Consider the following 23,279-nt stretch of genomic DNA (forward strand, 5'->3'; position numbering starts at 1 on the left):
TTTTGTACTTTTGACCCTTGTGTCTCTTTTTGTTTCTCTGTTATGGAAGCTCGGCTTTCCTGTTTTATTTGTACTTTGTTATTTCTTCAATTAAAAGATTATTTATTTTTTTGGTAGAAACTAAAGTTTCCAGACTCTTTGCTCTTCTGCTCTTGGGTTCACCAATCGGGGAGTTAGCTCAGTGGTAAAACACCATACACTCGAGCACTACCAGGATTCGATCCCCGCCTACGGCAGCCTCGCCACACTACTACTCCACTCACCTCTGCAGATTGTGTATGCTGTTGGATCTACAGCACATATCAGCGGCTTTCTCTCTCTGCTCACAAGTGCAGCCTTTGCCCCTGGGTGCTTCGACAGCACTCTCTAAAGAGTATAAGTTCTCAAAAAGAGTATACACAGTTTGCCGTTGAACGTCCTTTTCGGAATGCGTCTTTTTAAAGAGTGAGTGTGTTTTTTTATATGTGTGAATAAAGAAAAATGGGTAAATGGAAAGGTTTTTGGAAACTTTATCTTTGAGTCACTCAATTTTTTTGGCAAGGTTGTAAAAGCAATGCTGTAATATTATGGTTAATGTGCATTTCATTTTCTTTTTCACTATTTGGGTGGGTTTTGAGCAATCATTAGGCTGGAAAATGTCAAACGAATCTGGCAACACTGGACATCTGTATTATTGATGATGGAGTTTTGAAAATCATGGCAAATGTGTTCACTCTTATTCCAATAGAAAATATATTTTTATGTAAATAATAAATGTATCTGAAGGTCTCATAGTGGAAGATAAAGTCTTAAAGTGGAATAGGCCATATGGATGATCTCTTCTAAATGAAACGCACCCTCAGTAACTGTTAAAGGAATATTCCTGGTTCGATAGAAGTTAAGCTCGACAGCTCTGGGTTACAATTTTTGGAGGGTTTAAAGATTTACATTTTATAAAAGCACTTACATTCATATTTCTGTTTAAACCTGTGTATTATTTCAGATGTAAAATAATCCCCCTTTTTGTGGGACTACAGGGTTTACAACATTATGTTGTCATGGCAACAAATTAGTAAAATATGAATATGAACTTTAATAAGTGATTTTATCACAGCTATGTTATCATGTCACCTATTTTGTTCATATGTTGTGTCTATATTTTTGAAACAGTGAGTATTTAATATAAAACTTAAACAGACACAAACACACACATGATGGACATGTCCGTTAACGATCTCTCTCTCCCGCGGAATCCTCCGCAGTTGACCTTTATCCCTCTCGGAGGCTTGATTAACCTGATAAGGGACCGGGTGTGTATGATCACAACCCGGCCCCGCCCTCCGCCCTGCCACATTCCTCCCTCGTTCTCTCAGGCAGGGGAGCCCCCGGCATGATGTACCCCCCCCCCTTTCCCTGGGGAGGGGCGTGCCTTTTTGCCCCGTCTGCCGGCAGGTCATCCCAGTCTACCTGGACGAGGGAGGGGACAAGGGGAGGGAAACAGAAATAATTAAATAGGGGGGGTACTACCTGTAACAGTGTAGTACCCTCCCCCCCCCCAAAAAAAAACACAAAAATTTAAACGAGAGGGAAAAGGGCAACGCGGAGTGGCCGTGAGAGAGAGAGAGAGAGGAGAGAGAGATTAAAAAAAAAAAAAACTTACTCACCAGTTCTCCGATACGCTGTAGCTTGCTCCTCGGCCACTCCTCCACCCTCTAATGAACGACAGCTGCGCCTCTCCGGTTGGATTGGAGGCAGTCCTCCAGCCCCTGGCCGACGGAACGCCGCGTTCTCGGGGAACAGAAGGGGTCTCCCCCGCCCCTGGCAGCGGCCCTGACCACTCCAGGGGGTCGGTTAGGAGCCCCTTCTCCCCTCTTGGTCGGCGGCCGTCGTCCTCTTCAAGGCAGCCGGGCTCCTCGTCCCCCGGCAGATGGTCGCGGCTGCTCCGTTGGGGTGGACGGTAGTGGCGAGAACTCTACTATGGCGTATCCCTCCTCCTTCCCATGTATCAGCACCGTGTAAAGGGATCAATGGAAAGGAGGAGGCGAGAACCGGCTTGTTAATATAAATAATATTTTTAATATAAAACTTAAACAGACACAAACACACACATGACGGACATGTCCGTTAACAATCTCTCTCTCCCGCACAATCCTCCCAGTCGACCTTTATCCCCTATAATTTTTACTCCAACACTTAAAATGGTTTTTGTTCTTCATCTTTATTCAAAGGTGTACATTTTGTCAGTCCAATAGTCACATACACTCACCAAGCACTTTATTAGGAACACCTGCACACCTACTTACTCATGTGATTATCTAATCAGCCAATTGTGTGTCAGCAGTGCAATGCATAAAATCATGCAGATACAGGTCATGAGCTTCTTTAGGACCATAGTGTTACAAAGTCTTTAGTTCGGGCAATGGAGGAGTCAGGAAACAATGAAGCAAGTTCAAGGTCAGCTCTTTATATTCAATAAATTTTTTCTAGAAATTATGGTAACACAAATATCCAGTAGCACACTTTGGCTGCTGTGCTCTCGGTTCTCTCTCTCCCTCTGATGCTGTGGCATGGCTCTTAAGTCCCTCTCCACCATCTCTATAAAGAGAGACAAGTGTTAAAGGTCATTGTGAACCAGGTGACGAGCCTTACCACACTTTCTCTCCCCCGCAGACCGACACATGACCACGCCCCCCATGCCACATGCCCCCAGCGCTGACTCAGGCCGGGGTAACATCTGGCCTGCCCACTCCCACCCCCATTTCTGGAGAGGAAGTCAGGCACAACCATCTGCGCCCCCGGTCTGTGGACCACCTTGAATTTAAAGTGCTGGAGAGCCAGATACCAACGGGTATTCCACGCATTAGTATCCTTCATGCAATGATCAGAACAGAGGGTGAAGGCCTGCCCCAGGAGGTAGTAGTGGAGGGTCTGAGGACCTTTCAATAAGGCACTGAAATGTGGCTCAGAACAAACCGAATGGATGAGTCATGAATTGGTGTAATCCGAACAGTGTGGAAAAAGCCGTCTTTTCTCAGGATATTGGAGTTAAAGGGATCTGCAAATAACCCTTTGTTAAGTCCAGCGTCGGGTAAAATTGAGCAGCGCCCATCCGATCAAGTAACTCGTAAATTTGCGGCATTGGACATGCATCAAATTTGGACACCGTGTTCACTTTCCAGTAGTCAACACAGAACAGGACCGAGCCGTCACTCTTCGGTACCAGAACTACCGGGCTGACCCAGTCATTGTGTGACTCTTTTATTATGCCCATTTCCAGCATTGCCTCTAATTCTTCCTGAACAATCTTTTTCTTGTGTTCAGGAAGATGATAGGGGCGGTTACGAACTACCACCCCCACTTGATATGGTGCTCTATGAGGTTTGTGCGACTGGGTAGGGGTGAAAACACATCTGTGAATTCCCCTTGCAACCTGGCAGTATCTGTAAGCTGCGACTGTGAGAGGTGATCTCCGCAAGGGACTGGGGTGAATGAACTTGTTTTGGGAAATATCTCCGGCCCGAGCTCCGCCCTCTCCGGAACTACTGTCGCCAAGGCTACAGGTACCGCCTCCCTCCATGGTTTGAGGAGGTTGAGGTTGTAGATATGACATGCCCCTCTCCTATCCGTTCGCCTAACCTCATAATCGAGATCTCTGGAAGCTTGTGGGACCTCTCATACTGCAAACAGCAGGGGTTCGAGCCGCTTATCCCAGTTTTTAGCATCTTCGTGTTCAAACTTATGATTCATGGTTAAGGTCTTATTAAATCGTTCGACCAACCCATTGGTTTGCGGGTGGTAAACGCTGGTGCGAATCGACTTAATGCCTAATAGTTCATATAGTTTGCGGTGCCTTGATTAGTGAGGATTTCCTTGGAATCCCCACCCAGGAGATCATTTTGAAGACTGCCTCTGCAACATTGTGTGCTGAGATGTTGTGCAGGGGCACTGCTTCCGGATATCGTGTTATATATTCTACCAGAACCAATACAAAGCGATGGCCGCATGCAGTCTGCTCTAATGGCCCGACAAGATCCATGCCAATTATGTTGAAGGGGATCTCGATCAACTCTGTATATGTCCTGCTATAGGTGGCATCCCATGTCTGTCTTGGAGATCACGCTATCTTTATGCAGCTGATGCATGTCATTGACTATCTCTGAATGAAAACTTGAATTGTCCGGCCTTTAGCTTTTATTTATTTACTTCCTTTAAATACTGATCGATCGCTTTCTATTCCCTAAAGCAGACTATTGATTTCATTTCTCTCTCTTTCACCCTGTTATGCAGTTTTGAGTTTTGAGTTTGAAGACTCTGGCGATCCCTGGACGAGGATCTGCTGACGACACACTCACTTTGAATTGTTGATATTTTAAACAAAACTTAATTTCTTTAAAGAAATAATAAAGATTCTTCCAAATTAATTACAGTTTTAAGGATTTCAGTCCCACAAAAATATCTAAAGAAATTTTAATGGAGAAATGTAAATATTCTCATCATAGAAAAGGTGTATTCAAGTCATTGTCAGAATGTTCTGTATTTTTAATGACAAAAACAATATACATCATATTATCGACCTCATTAACATATTCTTATCATCTCTCAGTAGCTTCAGTTTCACAGATTTTCACTTTGTTGAATTGCAGGAGGAACTCAATACAACACTGGAGTCTTTACAAGAGAAACTCAAACACACTGAAAACATTAAAGGAGAGTTTGATAAAGCAGTTCAACACATCAAGGTGAGGATACAGAATGAAGAATCAAACACGTGGTGATAAATGATGTGATGTGTGTGAATGCAGAACTGATTGAAGTGAATTTGATGTGATTTCAGACTCAAGCTGAGCACACAGAGCATCAGATTAAAGAGGAGTTTAAGAAGCTTCATGAGTTTCTCCGATTTGAAGAAGAAGCTACAATCACTTCACTGAGAGTGGAAGAGGAGCAGAAGAGTCAGATGATGAAGAAGAAGCTTGAGGAGATGAACACACACATCTCAGCTCTTTTACACACAATCAAACACATGGAGGAAATGATGAAATCCAATGACGATGTGTCATTTCTAAAGGTGAACGTCAAACTCTCATCATTGATTTCTGCTCTTATTGATCATTTGAGGAGATCATCAAGTGTTTTTTTGTCTTTTGCAGAACTTTAATGTGACAATGGAAAGGTAAGTGTCTCCTCTCTATGGTTGTGAAGTGAAAGTCACTGCAGTACTGACTCCTGAATGTTCTTCCAGAGCCCAGATCTCACAGCCGGATCCACAGATGACTTCTGGAGCTCTCATTCATGTGCCACATTACTTGGGCAACCTGACATTCAGAGTCTGGAAGAAGATGCAAGACATTGTCCACAAGAGTAAGTCTATAAAACCAGGGGCAGAACTTGGGGAGGGGACACAGGGGCACCAGCCCCAGCTGAAATCTGATTGGCCACTTCAGTGCCCCAATATAAAATGTCAAATTTTGTACATTGATACTACAGGCCAAAGGGAACCATTACACCTTATGGGGTGCTACAGGCCACGCCCAAATGTCACATTTCCTGGTCAAAAATGTTCTAATTTGGTGCATTGATACTACAGGCCAATGAGTGTACCAAATTAGAAAAGTTTTGACCTGAAAATATGACATTTGGGCATGGCCTGTAGTGCCACCTAAGGGTGAATATAGGCCATTCTTTGTGTGGGGGTTCCCATTGGCCTGTAGAATCAATGTACCAAATTAGAATATTTTTGACCAGAAAATGGGACTATTGGGTGTGGCCTGTAGCGCCCCCTTAGGGCGAATGTGAGCCATTCTTGGCACAGTAGTGATGTCATCTTGAAGAATATTAGGTTTGAAAAACCATCAGTCAAAATTACATTTGATTTATTGACAAATATATATTGAGGCACTGTGTACATTTACATAAACACGCCCCTTTCAGCCATTTTGTGTTGTATTAATTTTTGCTAAGTAACATTTTGAAAGACATCAGTTCTACACATGTGTACTAAATTTAAAGTCAATTTGAGCTACAGTTCAGTAGAAGATTTTTGTAGGTTTTTCGCTTTTTTAGATATTTGGGCTCAAGGAGAATAATAATAATAACAATAATAAATATAGCTGCAAGCAGCAATGCAATTCCTCCTCAAACTGGCAAATCATTTCAAATTGATCAGTAGACGTTTTGGGGTTAAACCCTCCCAGTGGAGGAATCCAAAAAATATGTCTTTCTGTCTGAAATCTTTAACGAAAACTTTTCAGTGTACAGGAAAATCCATCATGCTGGACCTTATGGATCCTTGAGGCTTTTTTGTTCCCAATGAGAAATGAGATATGTACATTAAGGGCATGGGCATGGGCATGGCTTGTAGTGCCCCCTAAGGGCAAATGTGGGCCATTCTTGGTGTGGGGTTTCCTGTTGGCCTGTTCTAATTTGGTGCATTGATACTACAGGCTAATGAGTGTACCAAATTAGAAAAGTTTTGACCAGAAAATGGCTCGTTTCGCCGTGGCCTGTAACGTCCCTTAAGGGCAAATGTTGGCCATTATTGGTTTGTGGTTCCTTTTTGCCTGTAGTATCAATGTACCAAATTAGAAAATTTTTGACAACACAATTTAACTTTTGGGCGTGGCCTATAGCACCCGCTAAGGGCGAATGTGGGCCATTCTTTGCACAGTACTTCAAAGTGATGTTTTCTTGAAGCATGTTAGGTTTGAAAAACCATCAGTCAAAATTACATTTGATTTATTGACAAATATATATTGAGGCACTGTGTACATTTACATAAACACGCCCCTTTTAGCCATTTTGTATTGTATTCATTTTTGCTAAGTAACGATTTGAAAGACATCAATTCTACACATGTACCAAATTTCAAGTCAATTGGAGCAACGGTTCAAGAGAAGAAGATTTTTGTAGGTTTTCGCAAATTTTCACTGTACAGGAAAATCTATCATGGCGGAGGGTATGGGTCCTTGAGGCTTTTTTGTTCCCCATGAGAAATGAGGCATGTACACTAAATTTCAGAAGAATTGGACAAATGGGGTGGAAATTACATCACTTTGAAATATATTATTTTGGGCGTGGCCTGTAGCGCCCTCTATAGGCGAATTTGGGCCATTCATGGTATGGGGATACCCGTTGACATGTAGTATCAATGTGCCATTTTGACCAGTGACTTTTTGAGATATTTGTGCTCAAGGAGAATAATAATAATAATAATAATAATAATAAATATAGCTGCAAGCAGCAATGCGATTCCTCCTCAAACTGGCAAATCATTTCAAATTGATAAGTAGATGGTTGGGGTTAAACCCTCCCAATGGAGGAATCCAAAAATTATGTCTTTCTGTCTGAAACCTAAACGAAAACTTTTCAGTGTACAAGAAAATCCATCATGCTGGACCTTATGGATCCTTGAGGCTTTTTTGTTCCCAATGAGAAATGAGGTATGTACATTAAGTTTCAGAAGAATTTAATAAATGGGGTGGAAATACCATCACTTTGAAAATAGGATATTTGGGCATGGCTTGTAGTGCCCCCTAAGGGCAAATGTGGGCCATTCTTGGTGTGGGGTTTCCTGTTGGCCTGTAGTATCAATGTACACAATTAGAACATTTTTGACCAGAAAATGGAATATTTGGCCTTAGCCTGTAGTGCCTGCTAAGGGCGAATGTGGGCCATTCTTGGTTTGTGGGTTCCTGTTGGCCTGTAGTATCAATGTACCAAATAAGAACATTTTTGACCAGAAAATGGGAATTTTAGGTGTGGCCCCCTAAGGGTGAATGTGGGTCATTCTTTGCACTGTACTTCAGAGTGATGTCATCTTGAAGCATGTTAGGTTTGAAAAACCATCAGTCAAAATTACATTTGATTTATAGGCACATATATATTAATAAAATATGGACATTTACATAAACACGCCCCTTTCAGCCATTTTGTATTGTATATTTTTGCTAAGTAACGATTTGAAAGCCATAAATTCTACACATTGTACCAAATTTCAAGTCAATTGGAGCTACGGTTCAGAAGAAGAAGAGTTTTGTAGGTTTTCCATAAATTTCACTGTACAGGAAAATCCTTCTTGGCGGAAGTTATGGGTCCTTGAGGCTTTTTTGTTCCCCAATGAGGCATGTACACCAAAATTCAGAAGAACTGTACAAATGGCAAACAGTCTAGAAATTCAAAAAAGAAGGTTTTCAAAACATTTAAAAATGGATCATCATGACATAATTTGGGCAATTGGTGACGCTAGAGGGTTTGAGGTAGAGACACCAAATTTGCGGTGTTGACACATGATACTGTCCTGTAACTGTTTGCCAAATTTCCTAACTTTCCCGCAAGTGGTTCTATGGGCTGCCATAGACTCAAGAGCAGAATAAGCAGAATAATAATAATAGGAAAACTAACAGAAACAATAAGACAGGCTTTTATTGGATTTTCTTCATGCACACCCAACAGCCACTGTATTAAGCGGCACATAAACCTTTCAAATGAATAATGTTTCTGATTATTTTGTGTAAAATTCAAGCATCTGAATTCCACTTCATCTGCAATAAAGAAAGCAAACATTGCGTAAACTTCCATGAATGGTGTGGGTTCAGCAGACCACAAGAAGCACAAGTGTCCGACTTGACGACTCTCTTTTCAACTCGTCCGATTGCAAATGACAAATCGAGATGCAGTTCAAGTCGAACACGCCTAATGTTGAGACCGAAGATGAGCAGTAGAGCAGCATTGTGTGTACACATCGCTGTCAATTACAACAGTAGCACAATAACACCCTAAACTGAGAAACATTATGAATCTGAAAGTGGCATTATACCTGCGGACACACTAACATAAAAACAGGTTTCAAATATTAAGATAATACAGGAAGCATTTAAAATGTATACTTTGTTTTTGTGTATATTCAGAATATGTCACAGTATGTAACAATTGTTTCTCTCATCAGCTCCTGTGATTCTGGATCCAAACACTGCAAATCCATTTCTGATCCTGTCTGATGATCTGACCAGTGTGAGACTCAGCATGAACATTCAACCGATTCCTGATAATCCAGAGAGATTTAACTGTTATACGTGTGTTCTGGGTTCAGAGGGTTTTAATTCAGGAACACACTGTTGGGATGTGGATGTTAAAGACAATAAACTCTGGATTATTGGAGTAACTACAGCATCAAACCAGAGGAAGGGAGATGATTTCTTCAACACTGATGTCTGGAGTGTGCAGTATAATGAGTTTGGTTTATTCTCACTATACATCAATAATCCCTCCACTGTGTTTCATGTCACACAGTATCTTGAGCGTTTGAGAGTTCATCTGGATTATGACGGAGGAAAAGTGTCATTCTCTGATCCTGTAACTAACAAACATCTACACACATTCACACACACATTTACACACACACTCTTGCCATTCTTCTGGAGTTATGATTTAATATTTTCAACCCCTCTGAGGACTTTACCAGTTCAACTAATGTGACAGAAAATCACAGTTCTGACTGATTGTGATTATCGATGATAAAATAAGAGAATTTAAGTGAAATCATTGTGAATTGTGAAACACTATGAATTGTTGATCTTTGTAAAGGACTGATATGAGGTGATTTTAGACTTTATTCTTTTATCTGTGTGGATGCAGCATCACACAAAAGCAGAAGGTTTCAGTTACAGATGTCATTGTAGAAATACTCCATTAACAGCTGTATTATTTTCATAATGCACACATGAAGTCTTTAAGTGTCTGAATATGTTGGGAAGAGTTTACTTGTGCATTAAACACATGTTTAAGTGTCATTTAAAACTCTCCAGAGAAATATCTCGTAACTTACACTTAAACACGTCCACTCAACTTCTGTGTCTGTGATATCTTCTCAGTGAAGTGAAATAATTCAACACAAACATTCAAGAATATATACAGTAGAAAATGAGTATTAAAGAGGGTTTCGTCAATAACAACATTGACAGATATCACATGAAAATGTCACAAGAGTTTATTCATCATTAATCATCTGTATTTGATTCACTGATAATAATTATAATCTTATCAGAACTTGTTTTTTCAGTTTCTGTGACTCTGGAGCACATCACTGCAGTTTTCTGTCTTCTTCACACTATTTCATGTCTTATGAATGTATACTAGAAATTCTATGTAAATTCTAATATATAATAACCAATAATCATAATTATTTATGCTACACATAACATGTGGCAAAAAGTTATCAAGGTTAGATTTAATTGTTTTATGTCTTGATACACCGCTTGATGGCGCTATGAGACAATTTAAGATTAAATAAAAATCATTAAAGAGTTTTTAACTGACAGACTGAACAGGGATCATACAGTTCAGTGTCATTATACAAAAGTATTTTACAGCAGAAACATGAATTGACCAATCACAATCAGTTATTCCAGATTGCTTGTGAATAAATTATATTTGAATGATGCTATTTGATTTGGACTAATGTTGACAATGTCACTCACATGACACAATTTGAATCTTAATATCTCACTGACAGTCTTAGAAGGGAGAATGAAAAACGTCTTGGTCACTGTCGTTATCTCCGTTCCCTGATGGAGGGAATGAGACGTTGAGTCGATGTAGTGACACTAGGGGTCGATCTTGAGAGCTCGAGACACCTTCAGATCTTTGAGAAAAGGCCAATGAGAATTGGCGAGTAGAATTTGCATGCAACTCCCCCCGACATACAGGTATAAAAGGGAGGCTGGAATGCGGATTCATTCAGGTTTTTGCACTGAGGAGCCGAGACAAGGTTTCAACGGTGTTGTTCAGCCTGTGGCAAGAGGGACACAATGTCTTGTTCCCTCCATCAGGGAACGAAGGTTACATGAGTAACCGAGACATTCCCCTTCTGTCACTCACTAGAAGTTGTGTCGATGTAGTGACACTAGGGGTCCCTGTACGAAACGGCACAATAACTGAACTGTATTACGTGAACTGCCAATGCAGGTGTAGGCAAGCTACTGTGAGCGTAGGAACAGATGCACTTGGACAGCACGTAGCCTCCCAAAACATACCATACTGTGGAAGATATATCACAGGAGGTTACCGGGATAACCGAGACCTGTGGAGCACTTACCCCAGTACAGGGCCCATTAGCACACGTACTGGGTCTGACTACGAATTCCTCCACTGAATTCGTGAGCCAGAGAGCTAAGAGGAAGGACATACAGGGTTCACAGGTCATGAACATGCATGGGAGAGAAGAGTGCATGGCTTCACTTCCTGGAGAGGAAAGGAGCTATACAGAAGCGGCACACCTGGCCAGCTGCCCGGTGTAACGAATCTTACCTGTTCGTACCTGAAAGAACATGATGATGAAACCTGCTCAACCGGGAGATTGTAAAATCTTGCAAAGGGATTGGGTGTTGCCCAGCCCGCTGCCCTACAGATGTCTGCTAGAGAGGTGCCATTGGCCAGTGCCCACAAAGATACCACACTACTTGTAGAGTGTGCTTGAACCTGCGAGGGAGCAGGCACATACTGGGTCTGGTAGGCCAAATCTATGGTGTCCACGATCCAGTGGGCAAGCCTCCGGTGGAGACAGTGTTCCCTTTCCGCTGTCCACCAAAGCAGACAAAGAGCTGCTCAGAGCATATAGAGCTCTGCGTGTGATCCAAATAGATGTGCAAATTATGTGCCGGATATAGCAACGAGAAGGATGGGTCTGCCTCCTTTTGGGGCAGCTTCGCTTGCAGGCTCACCACCTGGCCCCCAAAGGGGGTGTGGGAACCTTGGGCATATAGTCCGGTTGGGGTCTCAGGATCACGTGAGAGGGACCAAACTCCAGGCACATTCGCTGACAAAGAAAGCTTGCAGGTCCCCGACCCTCTGATGGAAGTGAGCATGGTTAGGAGGGCGGTCTTTAATGTGCCTTTAACTCAACTGACCCTAGGGGCTCGAGTGGGGCTCTCCGTAGGCCTAGAAGGACCACGCAGAGGTCCCATGAGGGAAAGAGGTGCGGCCTAGGAGGGTTCAATCTTCTGACGCCTCTCAGGAATAGCATTGCGATTTGCCGCTGACTCCAGAGGAGTTGATGGGCGATTTGAGACATGTGATGAGAGCATAAACCACAGGTCATGGATCAAAGGCAATAGCCTCCGCAGTGTGAGCTGTACTGCCAGCAACTAGAGGAAGTTGATGTGCCAACGCAGGCGAGGTCCTGTCCAGGAGCCAGCGGCTGCGTGCCCATTGCACATGGCACCCCAGCCTGTCTTGGAGGCATCCGCCATAACCACGATGTGCCTGGACACTTGCTGTATGGGGACTCCAGCCCACAGGAATGCAAGGTCTGTCCAAGGGCTGAAAAGGCAGAGGTAGGCAGGCGTGAAAGCCACACGATGTGTGCCTTGGGACTCGGGTCTGGAGCCAGTGCTGTAGCAGTCTCATATGCATCAACACAAGCACCATAACCGCCGCTGAGGATGCCATATGCCACAGGAGCCTCTGAAAGTACTTCAGCTCAGAAAGTTCATAACTGAATGCGTGCGCTTGCAATTGAGGAGTGCTATCATTTACAGCCCTGCATTTCAGCCCGAGCCTGAAGGGCACTGACTTATTTACGCCCATAGGGCCGGGCTTCGGACCAATTTTCACGTCATAGTTCACAGGCAGGCCGGGCATCGGGCCTGTTATATGCTCCTCCTTTTTATATTTTAGACATTTATTTATTAAAATAAACTATGAGAAGTTGATGGTAAAACAAACAAAGAAAGATGTTTTATAACCTATCACCACGTGCAATGGAGAACATAAAGAGAAAAATCGCCAATGGCGATCCAGCCACTTCACAATCTGGCTATTTTCTTATGGCTGAAGTTCTGTCAATTAAGGATGTTCACCGATGCCGAGAGGGATGAAATCCATCAGCTGGGGAGACGTCAGATAGCCCGCTTTAGAGAGGAGAGGGCGGCGGCACAAGGGGCTGATCAACCAGCCGGTGAGATTTTCTTTTACGTGTTTTGTTGTTGTTGTTGTTATTATTTTTATTATTATTGTTATTATATATTATTATAATTAGCATTATCAGTGTAATTATAATATTTTATTATACTCTATTTTGCTCTTGTGAAAAACGTAGTGAATAATAAAGCAGACCATGGTCTCTGTGTGAACTGAATATTTTTGTAGAAATCTGTTATGAAACAATTGCGTGAGTGTGAGGGAATTAAAATACATTTGTAAGGAAGTCAGAGTTGTGTTAATATATTTAACATTTTGTTTAAAAAAAAATTGAATAAATAATTATAAGTACTCCTTTTTTCCACTTGTGCCCCTGCCCACCAAAATGTCTGTGCACATCCCTGATTATCATTATTATTAGGATATTTCACATTATTTGCACCGGCAACCACACCAAGTCACTTCCCTTGTATTAAATAGGCCTCTAAATCAATGTATTAATCATAGTCTAGTTGGCCTAACTAATAATTATAATTATGATTCATGCAGCAGCGATCATGGCTGTGTCTGCACCTGTTGCTGAGGGCCACGCAGAAAAGAAGAGAGCGCTGGCCGAATTTGAGGAAGAGTGGGAAAACATTGTGGCGCAGGAAGAGTATAACGATGAAGTACAACATTACCTGCGCTTCAATCCCATCATGGAAGGTGATGGAAGAGATGTGCTGCGCTGATGGAAACAACACGAGACCATGCTACCGCGACTGTCAAGACTGGCCCACACTGTGTTTAGTGTCCCCGCCAGCAGCAGTAGCAGCGAGCGTGCCTTCAGCGCAGCTGGAAGAGTTATAGAAGAAAGGAGGACTGGATTGAAACCTTCCACTGTGGATGCTGTGCTTTTTCTCCATGATGCTCTGTAAGAGACTGTTCTGGCTGTAGCCATGAGTCTTGTTTTTCATTTGATTGGACTTCATTTTCGGCGTCAACCAGGGCAGCCTCGTACCGTAGGTAGAAGGGCCGGCAGGGGGGGACAGCTGAAGTGACTTTCCATGATGTTGCCATGACGTTGCCATGGTCACGTGCTTGCAATGAGGACATGAACCATCCACAAACACTTCCTGAACATGATTTTGCACAGCACGTGAGGCAGCGATCGTGACCATCAGAGGCGGAGAGGTAACGACCGCATCCAGGAAATGCAAATTCTACTCGCCAATTCTCAGTGGCCTTTTCTCAAAGATCTGAAGGTGTCTCAGGCTCTCAAGATCAACCCCTAGTGTCACTACATCGACACAAAGTCGAGTAACTGACAGAAAAGGAACAGAAGGAATATTCATGAGATAGCTGGAGAGAATTACAGTGTGGGAGTGGGAGAAGAGAGACGTGAAATGTGTAAAAACAAAGTGTGTGGTGGAGAAGATGAACCCACACTGATGTTTCCTCAAGTTATTTGAGTTTAGGGGCTTGAGGAAACATCAAGATTGCAGGGCAAAATTATCTGAATGAATGTACAGTGAAATATTTTTCAAAGCTACAGGTTTATGAGCCAGTTTAATGTCATTTAAAATGAGGAAAGATATAAGCCTGATAAATTCAATACAAATGGATACCCAAAAATTATTTTAAAATCGGATGCCTTTAAGAGAACCTTTAAGTTCCTGTATGATGCAACAGGAGCACCTCTGAAGTTTCTATATGATGCTATAGTAGGATATTTTTTCACATAGAAGTTCTCCACATAGAACACTCTGTGTTTTTTTCTATGTTGCCTACTGGTGAACCCAGAAACCACATCACTGATCTGAAGATCCTATTATAAACATCTTTATTAATCTATAAAGAACCATATGGCAACACAAGAGCCCTATACAGCCTAAAATAGTTCTTGATATGAAGAGGGTTCTACTGAATTTTTTGCTCCTTGACAAAAGGACATGGAACAAAACGGTAATAATGTGAGAGGAAACTCTCACTGTGGGCTGATATTATTCAGTAAATTCGAGTTATGAAACTTAAAGAGCACCTTTAAAATCTCCACACAACCCGTGAGCGTGAGCACTCGCACCTGGATCTGCTCCTTTGAAGTGGCTTCCTTTGATTTCCACCGCAAGCGTGAGCAGAAAAACACGCAGGTGGGTCACTGACGTCATTGACAGGGGGACCCGAGTGTGCTTTTTTTCACCGTCTAAAAATCCCCATTCCAATTTTTCAGAGATTTGCAAAAATAAACGTCCCACTCAAAGGTGTAGATTTGGGGGGGTGTTCTTGTACTTTCATGTTTTGATTTGTGGGGGGTTACCTCTCCCCATACCCTCTGGAATCTACACCCCTGGTCCCACTCATTTCAGAGGCTGAATGAGTCGTTTTTATCTTTTTGAGGCTCTTAAAAAACGTAGCCTATATATACTTGTTTAGCCTACTGTGCTATTAAAAATAATAAATATGCTACTGAGATGACTCAGACAAAGGCCAAAATTAAAAAAAAAAGATCATATCTGGGTCACATATTGTAATGCTCATGTTGCTGTAATTCCAGCAATGTGCCAAACCGAATCCCTCTATGGGCCACCTATGTGCCCCCCACCCCCTGCTGTGTGCAACTCCGGTTCTGTCATTCCAGAGTGCACAGTCACTTTCCAAACACACAGTCCCAAACCACTCCGCAATATAATGAATTAAGGGCAGATTATTCTACAAATGCTGCTAATAGTCTCAAGTGGGATATCATATACCAACCAGTACACAGAAATCTGATATAACACACACTGTACATGAAATATATGCTCATCAAGGACCCAGGAAATTACTTTTGGGTGGGCCTCAATAAAAATGGATGGTCCAAGTTTTCGCCCAATTATTATTATTATTATTTTTACCAAATTTTCCTTAACAACAGAGAAGTGGCGCATTCAAAAAGTCCTTTCAAATTTTCAGAAATCAGAATTTATGCAATTTTTAAATATTTATTAAACATTTTTTGGAAGTCAAAGAATGATTTAAAATATTCTTCTCTACGCCACTGAAGCTCGTATATAGTTTTTAATAATATATAATAGTAACACACTTGTGAATGTATGGAATATGTATTTCAAAATACTTAAAAAATTTACATTTATATATATATACATACTGTACACAAAAATAACCTGTTTTTAGGATTTACACATTTCTATTTCTTAGCAAAATACATCTAATTGATTTGTGTGGGAAGGGGGGTTTCTCCACTAAATGAATAAAACGTAAAATATTTTGTTTTTACTTAATTTCTTTCAAGATTACTCAAATAAATTTGATGGAATTTTATTATGAAACTGAAATAAAAAATAAAATAGCTTTGTAAAAAATAGCTTATATTTCCCAAATAGAGTCATTTGAATATATATATAATTTTCTTTAAAATTATGGGTTTATTATATATTATTTAATATATTATATTTGTATATATAATTTAATATATAATATAATATATGGAATTTGGCTTTACAAGATTTTTTAATCATAATTTGGAAACAATCCAAAATGAAACCACATGATCAAATATGAATCATCAAACAATCAATTACATTTCTACTGGATTTGGACTTATGTCTTGCTATTGGTCAGTTAAAAACATTTTAAAAAGGTTTTAAAATCACAGATTTCCTTTTCTGTTTCTTCTGATGTTACTCATGGGGCATTTTCTACTGTGTCCAATTATATTGTGTTTTATGTGTTGTGAATGTGATCTGTTATTTGTTTATGTTGGAATCTGCAGTACGTGGAAATGAACAACTTCATCAATAAGACAAAAGTGCCTTACATATTTATATTTATACATATATGAAAGTAATGTTGTCACCTCCAGCCAGTCTTAAATAATGTGTCTGTTATAAACATCCTCATGTGTCTCTGATCTCATCTCTGACCCTCTTATGACCCCTGATTTCTGCATAATGTCCATCAGTGTGTTTCTGCAGCCTGATGCTTTGACATGATATTGATCAATACATGCAGAACTAATAAATGACAGTGAAAGTGTTTTATATTAGTATATGTGTCTTAATATTGTTTAATAACTATATCAGCTCTAACAGAAGCCCTGTCCGGCTGTATGAGTGTGTGAACCTACATTAGACTTTATTACTCCAAGTGTATGAAAGCTTTGAGTATTAGCTGATGTGTGTCATTTCACCATTCAACACACTTAATTCTATGGAAATAGTCTATCCACACACTACACACACACACACACACACACACACACACACACACACACACACACACAGAGTGGTCTTGTCCGAGTTCGGAAACCCCCTCACCGGTCTCCAGCCCCGCTAAACATGGAACAGCGTGTCTACACCACCCGGCCTTGTGGGCGGACGAGTGACGTATGAGGCACCAAAAATGCCCCTATATGGATGTGCTGCTGACGTCAGCAGGGAAGGCCTGTAGACCCCCTTTCACACAGGAAGCGTTCATTAATGTAACCTTCAAATATTAGCTGATAAACATAGTGAAAACTGTGAACAGCCAGTGATTCGTGCCAACATCACCATGTGTGTTAACAGTATGGAGAAATGTCGTGCGTAAAACGTAGTTTGTTGGAACAGTAATAGGCTATATTAGCAAAGCGTTACACAACTGAGACATACACAGTTCACAAATGAAAGCCAAACACTTTGAAAGTTATATTTCGATATCTTTACTTAAATAAACAGCACACGTATCATAAAAATACATTGTAAACATAAGATATTGTTGACACAGCTCAGGATCAACCTGACTTGAATAATAATTTATGGGTTGCGCAACAATTGATCATGACAACAACAAAAAAACAAACACATTTCGTCTTCGTACTCGGCTCTGTGGACCTCCCGTTCCGTTCCCTTCTGGACGAGGGTTCGACAGGACTTGGACGGTGCCCGGTCACCGGAAACACCATTTTACAGTGTCCAAAACCGCAGTGGCTTTCAGTTGTAGCCTAGAACATAAACAGTTCTCCAGTGTTATTTCAGTGTTCGCAAAAGTGAGGGTTCAGTTCAAAACGCCTCGAGTTTACTGGTCAACATGAGCTGACAGCCGCTGTTCATGTGTCTTAAGGCTTTCTGTTTAAGCTGGGCCACCTGTTCCCGTAGTACCGACGCGGTGTTGGACAGTCCGGCGTTGTCCGACTTGAGTACCTTTACTTTGTCCTCCAGGCGCGAGATGCGTTCCAGTTTGCGCTGGCGGCATTTGGTTGCCGCAAGGCGATTTCGGAGCCGCTTGCGTTCCGCCTTGATGCGCTCTTGGTTGTCCATGTCGATTGGAGACATGGGTGGCGATCCGTCGCTGCTGTGCATGTCCGGAACGGTTTGGGGCTCCTCTTTCAACGTCACGAAGCGCTGCGGGTGCACGCCGGAGAGCTGGAACGCGTGCGTATTTTCCGGGTGTTGGTTCTGCTGGATTTGGGGCGGGAGATAGTTGATGGTAGCGGACGGGTGGCACGGCGCTGGGCAGTATGCGTTTAGCGTCGTGTAAATGGGAGGCTCAGACTGCAAGGAGGAGCCGAAAACGGACGCAGTTGTCGAGCACGTCGTCACGCCACCGGCTCCAATCGACACGTTGGGCGGGGGCATCTGGTTCATCTTGTGCAGGTCATCCAGAGCCTTGACGAAACCATCCGCAAAGCCCTCCTGCTCGTCGGTGATTCCCCGACTGTAGAGGTACTGACCCGGGGTGGGCGTTGTCAGGATCCCGTTGCTGTTCTGGATGATGAGCCTCTCTAGGTCTGGCGAGGCGAGTTTGAGAGACCCGACATCAGCGGGACCGGTCTGATACAGGTCCGATTTGAGGTTCCGATAAGGCTCGGACAGATCCAAGTGCATGCCGTGCTTCTGGAGTTTATAGTCGTGTAGTGTGGCGTCGGAGTGTCCGTAACCCAACAGAAACGAGTCGTCGTGATAAAACGGTTGCTCCATTTTTGTACTCATCGAGTTGTTCTGAAACAGCAGGATCTTACTTGCTCTTGCTGTGCCTGACAGTTCAATGTCTGCTTTATTTCAAGTGTATAAACCCTTAAAAATCAGCGTCGGTCAATAAAACATGCAGCGTTCCGTTCCACTCTCAGTATTGAGGTCAGATGTGCTGATGCTCCTCCTGAATGTCTCAAAGCACAAACCAAAGACCCTCAAATGTGAAGAATAACACGCTGTTTAAAGTGAAAGCCGCTTTCGATGGATCTTGCTTTGATTTGATCTGGTGCGTGCGCTCGTGTGGATCGAGATCCCGGTTGGTTTTTATAAGCGAGTCCAGCACTGACAGCTGGCCACGCCCCAGCCTTAAACGTCACACGCGTCGTGACGTAATTGTCGGGAACTGCTGGGACAGTAAACATGCCCGAGGGCGAAGCGCGCGCCAGTAAAAGCTCGACAGGGCATCTTTTAACCCACGATTTTGAGTGAAGGGGTTAGGAATATATTCAAATGATCGTATTATTATTTGGTATAATGTCCTTTCCCAGAAAGACCGTTCTGATGAAAAAGAAACCACGTTGAACCGCATGAGGTAGGTTGTTGCTACAGAGTTTCTGCCTTAGATTGATATTTATGTTAATTTGTATTTTATTAATATTTTTCTACTATTTATTAAGATTTTATATTAATTTGTATTAATGTTAAATCATGTTAAATGATTAAAAAGGTGTGTTATTTTATTTTATTTGAATGTGATTCAATTTGTTACGTGCTTAAGTATGTACAGGACATGTTATCATAGGATAAAAAATACCCTATTGTGTGGAAAAGCAGATACAAAATTATAGAGAGTATTCTGTCATGAGCAAAAACGACTTTTTTGGTTCACTGTTGAATTTTGTTTATTGTATTTTGATTAATTGTGTTTTTTAAGCTCCTTAATTGTTTGAGGAATATTTTAACAACGGCTTGTAAAGCAAACTCTTTGCCAGAAGATTAAAATGTGGCTGTTATTGTCCAAAATGCTGATTCTGAATTGAAATGGGCAGTCATTGTTGGCGCTCATACACCGACTTCCTGTAGGAAGTTTATAGTCCAAATATGGGCACGATGACGTCGAGTTCCTTGTCAGGGGCAGCGCGATCAGCTCCGCCCACTTTATCTCCAATGCATTAAAGCGCGACACCGCCACTAAATTAGAAACAACACATTAATTCAGACAAAATAAAAACTCACCAATTTAATACAACATCCCAGGCATAAATTACTCTCCAGACAAGATATTTCGTTAATGCAAGAGGTAATAATAATAATAATAATAATAAATACTCAATGAGCAATATCAAACATTTGATTCATGTTTAAAACTGCAGAAATCTTTAAACCTGTGTAATGCATTTCTCAATTGGTTATTCACCCTTTGTATAGTTAGGCTTTCAATTCAGGGTTTTCATACAGATTAAAGGCTTTTCCCACATACCACTGAAGATATATAGAGTAAATAACGGTACTATAATATGCCATAATCGTTACATCATTACAGTCATTTAATTTAAGCCATTAATAATCACTTAATTGGGGGTCTTGGTATCTCAGCCAGTATTGGCGCTGACTATCACCCCTGGAGTCACGAGTTCGAATCCAGTGACTCCAGCCAGGTCTCCGGAGCAACGTTGAGATATCATGTTTTTGCCTAAAGAAATGATGTCTGTTTTAGCTGCTCAAAGATCTTTTAAGTTGTATCCAGTTTGTTTGATGTAAGAATGCCATATTAAACAGTACAGTAACATGAATCTGACTGTTATCTGATCACTTTTGTCTTCTCAGGTAGGTCAGAGACAGCAGAGCAGGGCATCAGGACAGGTGATGCCACGCCGTGCACCTGTGTGTGTGTGTGTGTAGTGTTTAATGTCCACCCATGTGAAACCAGCTAAAGAGTTACTGTAACATATTCCATCTGCTTTGAAATAAAGAGCTTTATACGATCAGGTTAAACTGATACTGTGAGTTTATTTGATGAAATCATGGTGTGTGTGTGTGTGTGTGTGTGTGTGTGTGTGTGTGTGTGTGTGTGTGTGTGTGTGTGTGTGTGTGTGGTAGAGCTGGCCTATTCAGTAAGGGTTCAAGCTCCATGTCAAAACACTGAAAAGAGTAAATCAATGGAAAATGGCCTAAAATTGCACATTGCAAATGTTTTCATTCATTCAGTTTAAGCAATTTTCACCCCAATAAATCATAATATCACTAAATAATACCACTATAAATTCCAGGGGGGGGGGGGTATAGAGTATGTGTTATAGAGTGTGTTTATTAATTTGTTTTCATTTTACGCTGTGTTGCTCAGTAATGGTAAATTTGGACCACACAAATTTGTGTGTGCCGTCAGATCCCTTTATTAAAGGTATGTTTCCGAATTCAGTGCCGTTTTAATAATTGCTTATAATTACAAATTGGTTCCGGTGAGGCACTTACAATGAAAGTGAATAGTATAGAAAAGTATAGACACAAGACATAAACAATAAACATGTAAACATGATTTTACTGTGATATAATCACTTACTGATCTTATCTGTGCAATGGTATATCCAGTACTGGCATAACTGGGTTTTGTTGTCATGGCAACAAAGTTGAAATATATAACTTTACACAGAAACGGTTAGTTGGAGATTTTATCACACTAAAATGTTGACACACATATGGTTTAAGTCTCGTGGTTTATGAAAGAGTGATTGTTTTAACGTTTACAGATTGGCCCTCGTTCACTTACTTTTTAAGTGCCTCACTGTTTTTGCGTCTTTTTCAAAAATGAAGGGGCCGGTTAAAATGATTGTTGTGGTAGTCAACGTTTTGCCACAAATGCTGTGGGAAGAGTTTAACTCATATTGAATTCCTTTAAGGCTTTCTGTCCCACAAACAGATTTCTGCTTTCAGTGATGTTTACATTTTGGGTGTTTCTAGAGAAGTTTGTGATTTTGTTAGACTATTGTGACATTGGGATAAAGTGTGGTAGTAGTTCTGCAGGGGCGGGTGCATGTTTACTGTAACTGGGCAGCAATTGTGTGTGTGTGTGTGAGTGTGTGTGTGTTTGAGTGTGGGTGGGTGTGTGAATGAGTGTGTGTGTGGGTGTGAATAAGTGTGTGTGTGTGTGTGTAGTGTTTGTGTGTGGGTGGGGGGTATTGGTGTCTATCTGTGTGTGTGTGTGGGGGGCTGGTGTCTGTGTGCTCTCATTGCATATGACTCCTCTATAATTCTCCATATATAACAAGATTAGATATATTTCAACTGGAATATTTCTGTACCGCTACTTTTACTTTGCAGAAATGTTACAAAAACAGAACCGCGTGTCCTCCTGTATCTACTGACCTAACAGAGTGAATCTCATGAAACCTAAACATGTGTACTGTAGGTCATATTTCACCTCAAAATCAAAAGAAAGAAAGTGCATATGGGGAAAACAAAGCCCATATTTGGGGTCATCAAGATTATTTTTAAGCATTTTTTCAAATTTCAAATATAATGCAATGGTCCTAAAATAGGCCTCATTTGCAAAATTATTTGTTATTTTTTTATATTCAGATTTTAGGGTGCAATATCACCTGGGTATGGTTTGGAAACGGACATGTTTATCAAATAACTAAAGACCTTTCCCTGTTAGATTCTGATTTTATTAGAGACATTCTTTACCAAGTGTACAAAAGTGTCAGTGAAGAGCGTGCTTGAGACGTATTTGGCTTCTTCAAGTAAAGAAGACTTTCTAGAAATCCACAGAGAGTGCCTGAAGTTGAAGGAACATCAATATATTTTCTCTCCGAAATATCCTGTAACTACTTAATTACGATGTAAAATATAGTTTTAGTTATAAATGTCAAATGCCTCAGATGCCACACAGACACCACTGGTCTTCACCTTTATTCAAACATTGTATTGTGTCTTTGTCCTGCTGTTCTGTTCATCAGGATAACAGTCTCATTGGCCACTTGGTTGATGACTCATTCTCCTCTGGTGTCAGGGCCAATCAGGGGTCAGCGAGCACAGACAATCGGTGGTCTCACACGTTCCCTTCAGAGTCGACTCTCTTCTTCTGTATCAGCACAAAAACATTAGATGTTGGCTGGAGACTCACACAAGAGAGCTGGAGGACTTTACTAGCAGTCAGCAGAAAAAAGAAGGCCGGAGGCCAACAAGAAAGACATTGAGTCTAACACACACACACACATACACACACACAGACGGGGGTTTCTGAGGTCATCCAGAGGCCAGAAATAAACTGATCTGTCATGAGCTTGAGATGAATGTGAGCACAAAACAGGGCAATTGATAATGATGAATAAAAACCTCATAGAGCAACAGCAAGACATCTTAAAACGAGTCTCTCTCAATTTCGAGATATGTCATGATTAATGAAACATTGTTTGAGAATGCTATAGCGTAAATACGTGTCAACCTAACCAGAGG

At 41.3% G+C, this 23,279-nt stretch overlaps 2 protein-coding genes across 2 annotated transcripts in view; one reads left to right on the forward strand and one right to left on the reverse strand.

Annotated features, from left to right (window-relative positions):
• Nucleotides 1-23,279, forward strand: part of LOC127648315 (nuclear factor 7, ovary-like) — a 66,873-nt gene that overhangs the window by 2,040 nt on the left and 41,554 nt on the right. The window contains exons 2-6 of the mRNA XM_052132971.1: nucleotides 4,623-4,718; nucleotides 4,814-5,047; nucleotides 5,130-5,152; nucleotides 5,222-5,340; nucleotides 8,924-9,266. Of these exons, the coding sequence (XP_051988931.1) occupies nucleotides 4,623-4,718; nucleotides 4,814-5,047; nucleotides 5,130-5,152; nucleotides 5,222-5,340; nucleotides 8,924-9,266 (815 nt within the window). The remainder of the gene's footprint in view (nucleotides 1-4,622; nucleotides 4,719-4,813; nucleotides 5,048-5,129; nucleotides 5,153-5,221; nucleotides 5,341-8,923; nucleotides 9,267-23,279) is intronic.
• Nucleotides 17,544-19,185, reverse strand: LOC127648332 (transcription factor JunB). The gene has a single exon (XM_052132988.1). The coding sequence runs from the start codon at nucleotides 18,840-18,842 to the stop codon at nucleotides 17,913-17,915; it is 930 nt and encodes a 309-aa protein (XP_051988948.1). The 5' UTR covers nucleotides 18,843-19,185; the 3' UTR covers nucleotides 17,544-17,912.

Source organism: Xyrauchen texanus, chromosome 8 (assembly GCF_025860055.1).
Source record: "Xyrauchen texanus isolate HMW12.3.18 chromosome 8, RBS_HiC_50CHRs, whole genome shotgun sequence".
Lineage (NCBI taxonomy): Eukaryota > Metazoa > Chordata > Actinopteri > Cypriniformes > Catostomidae > Xyrauchen > Xyrauchen texanus.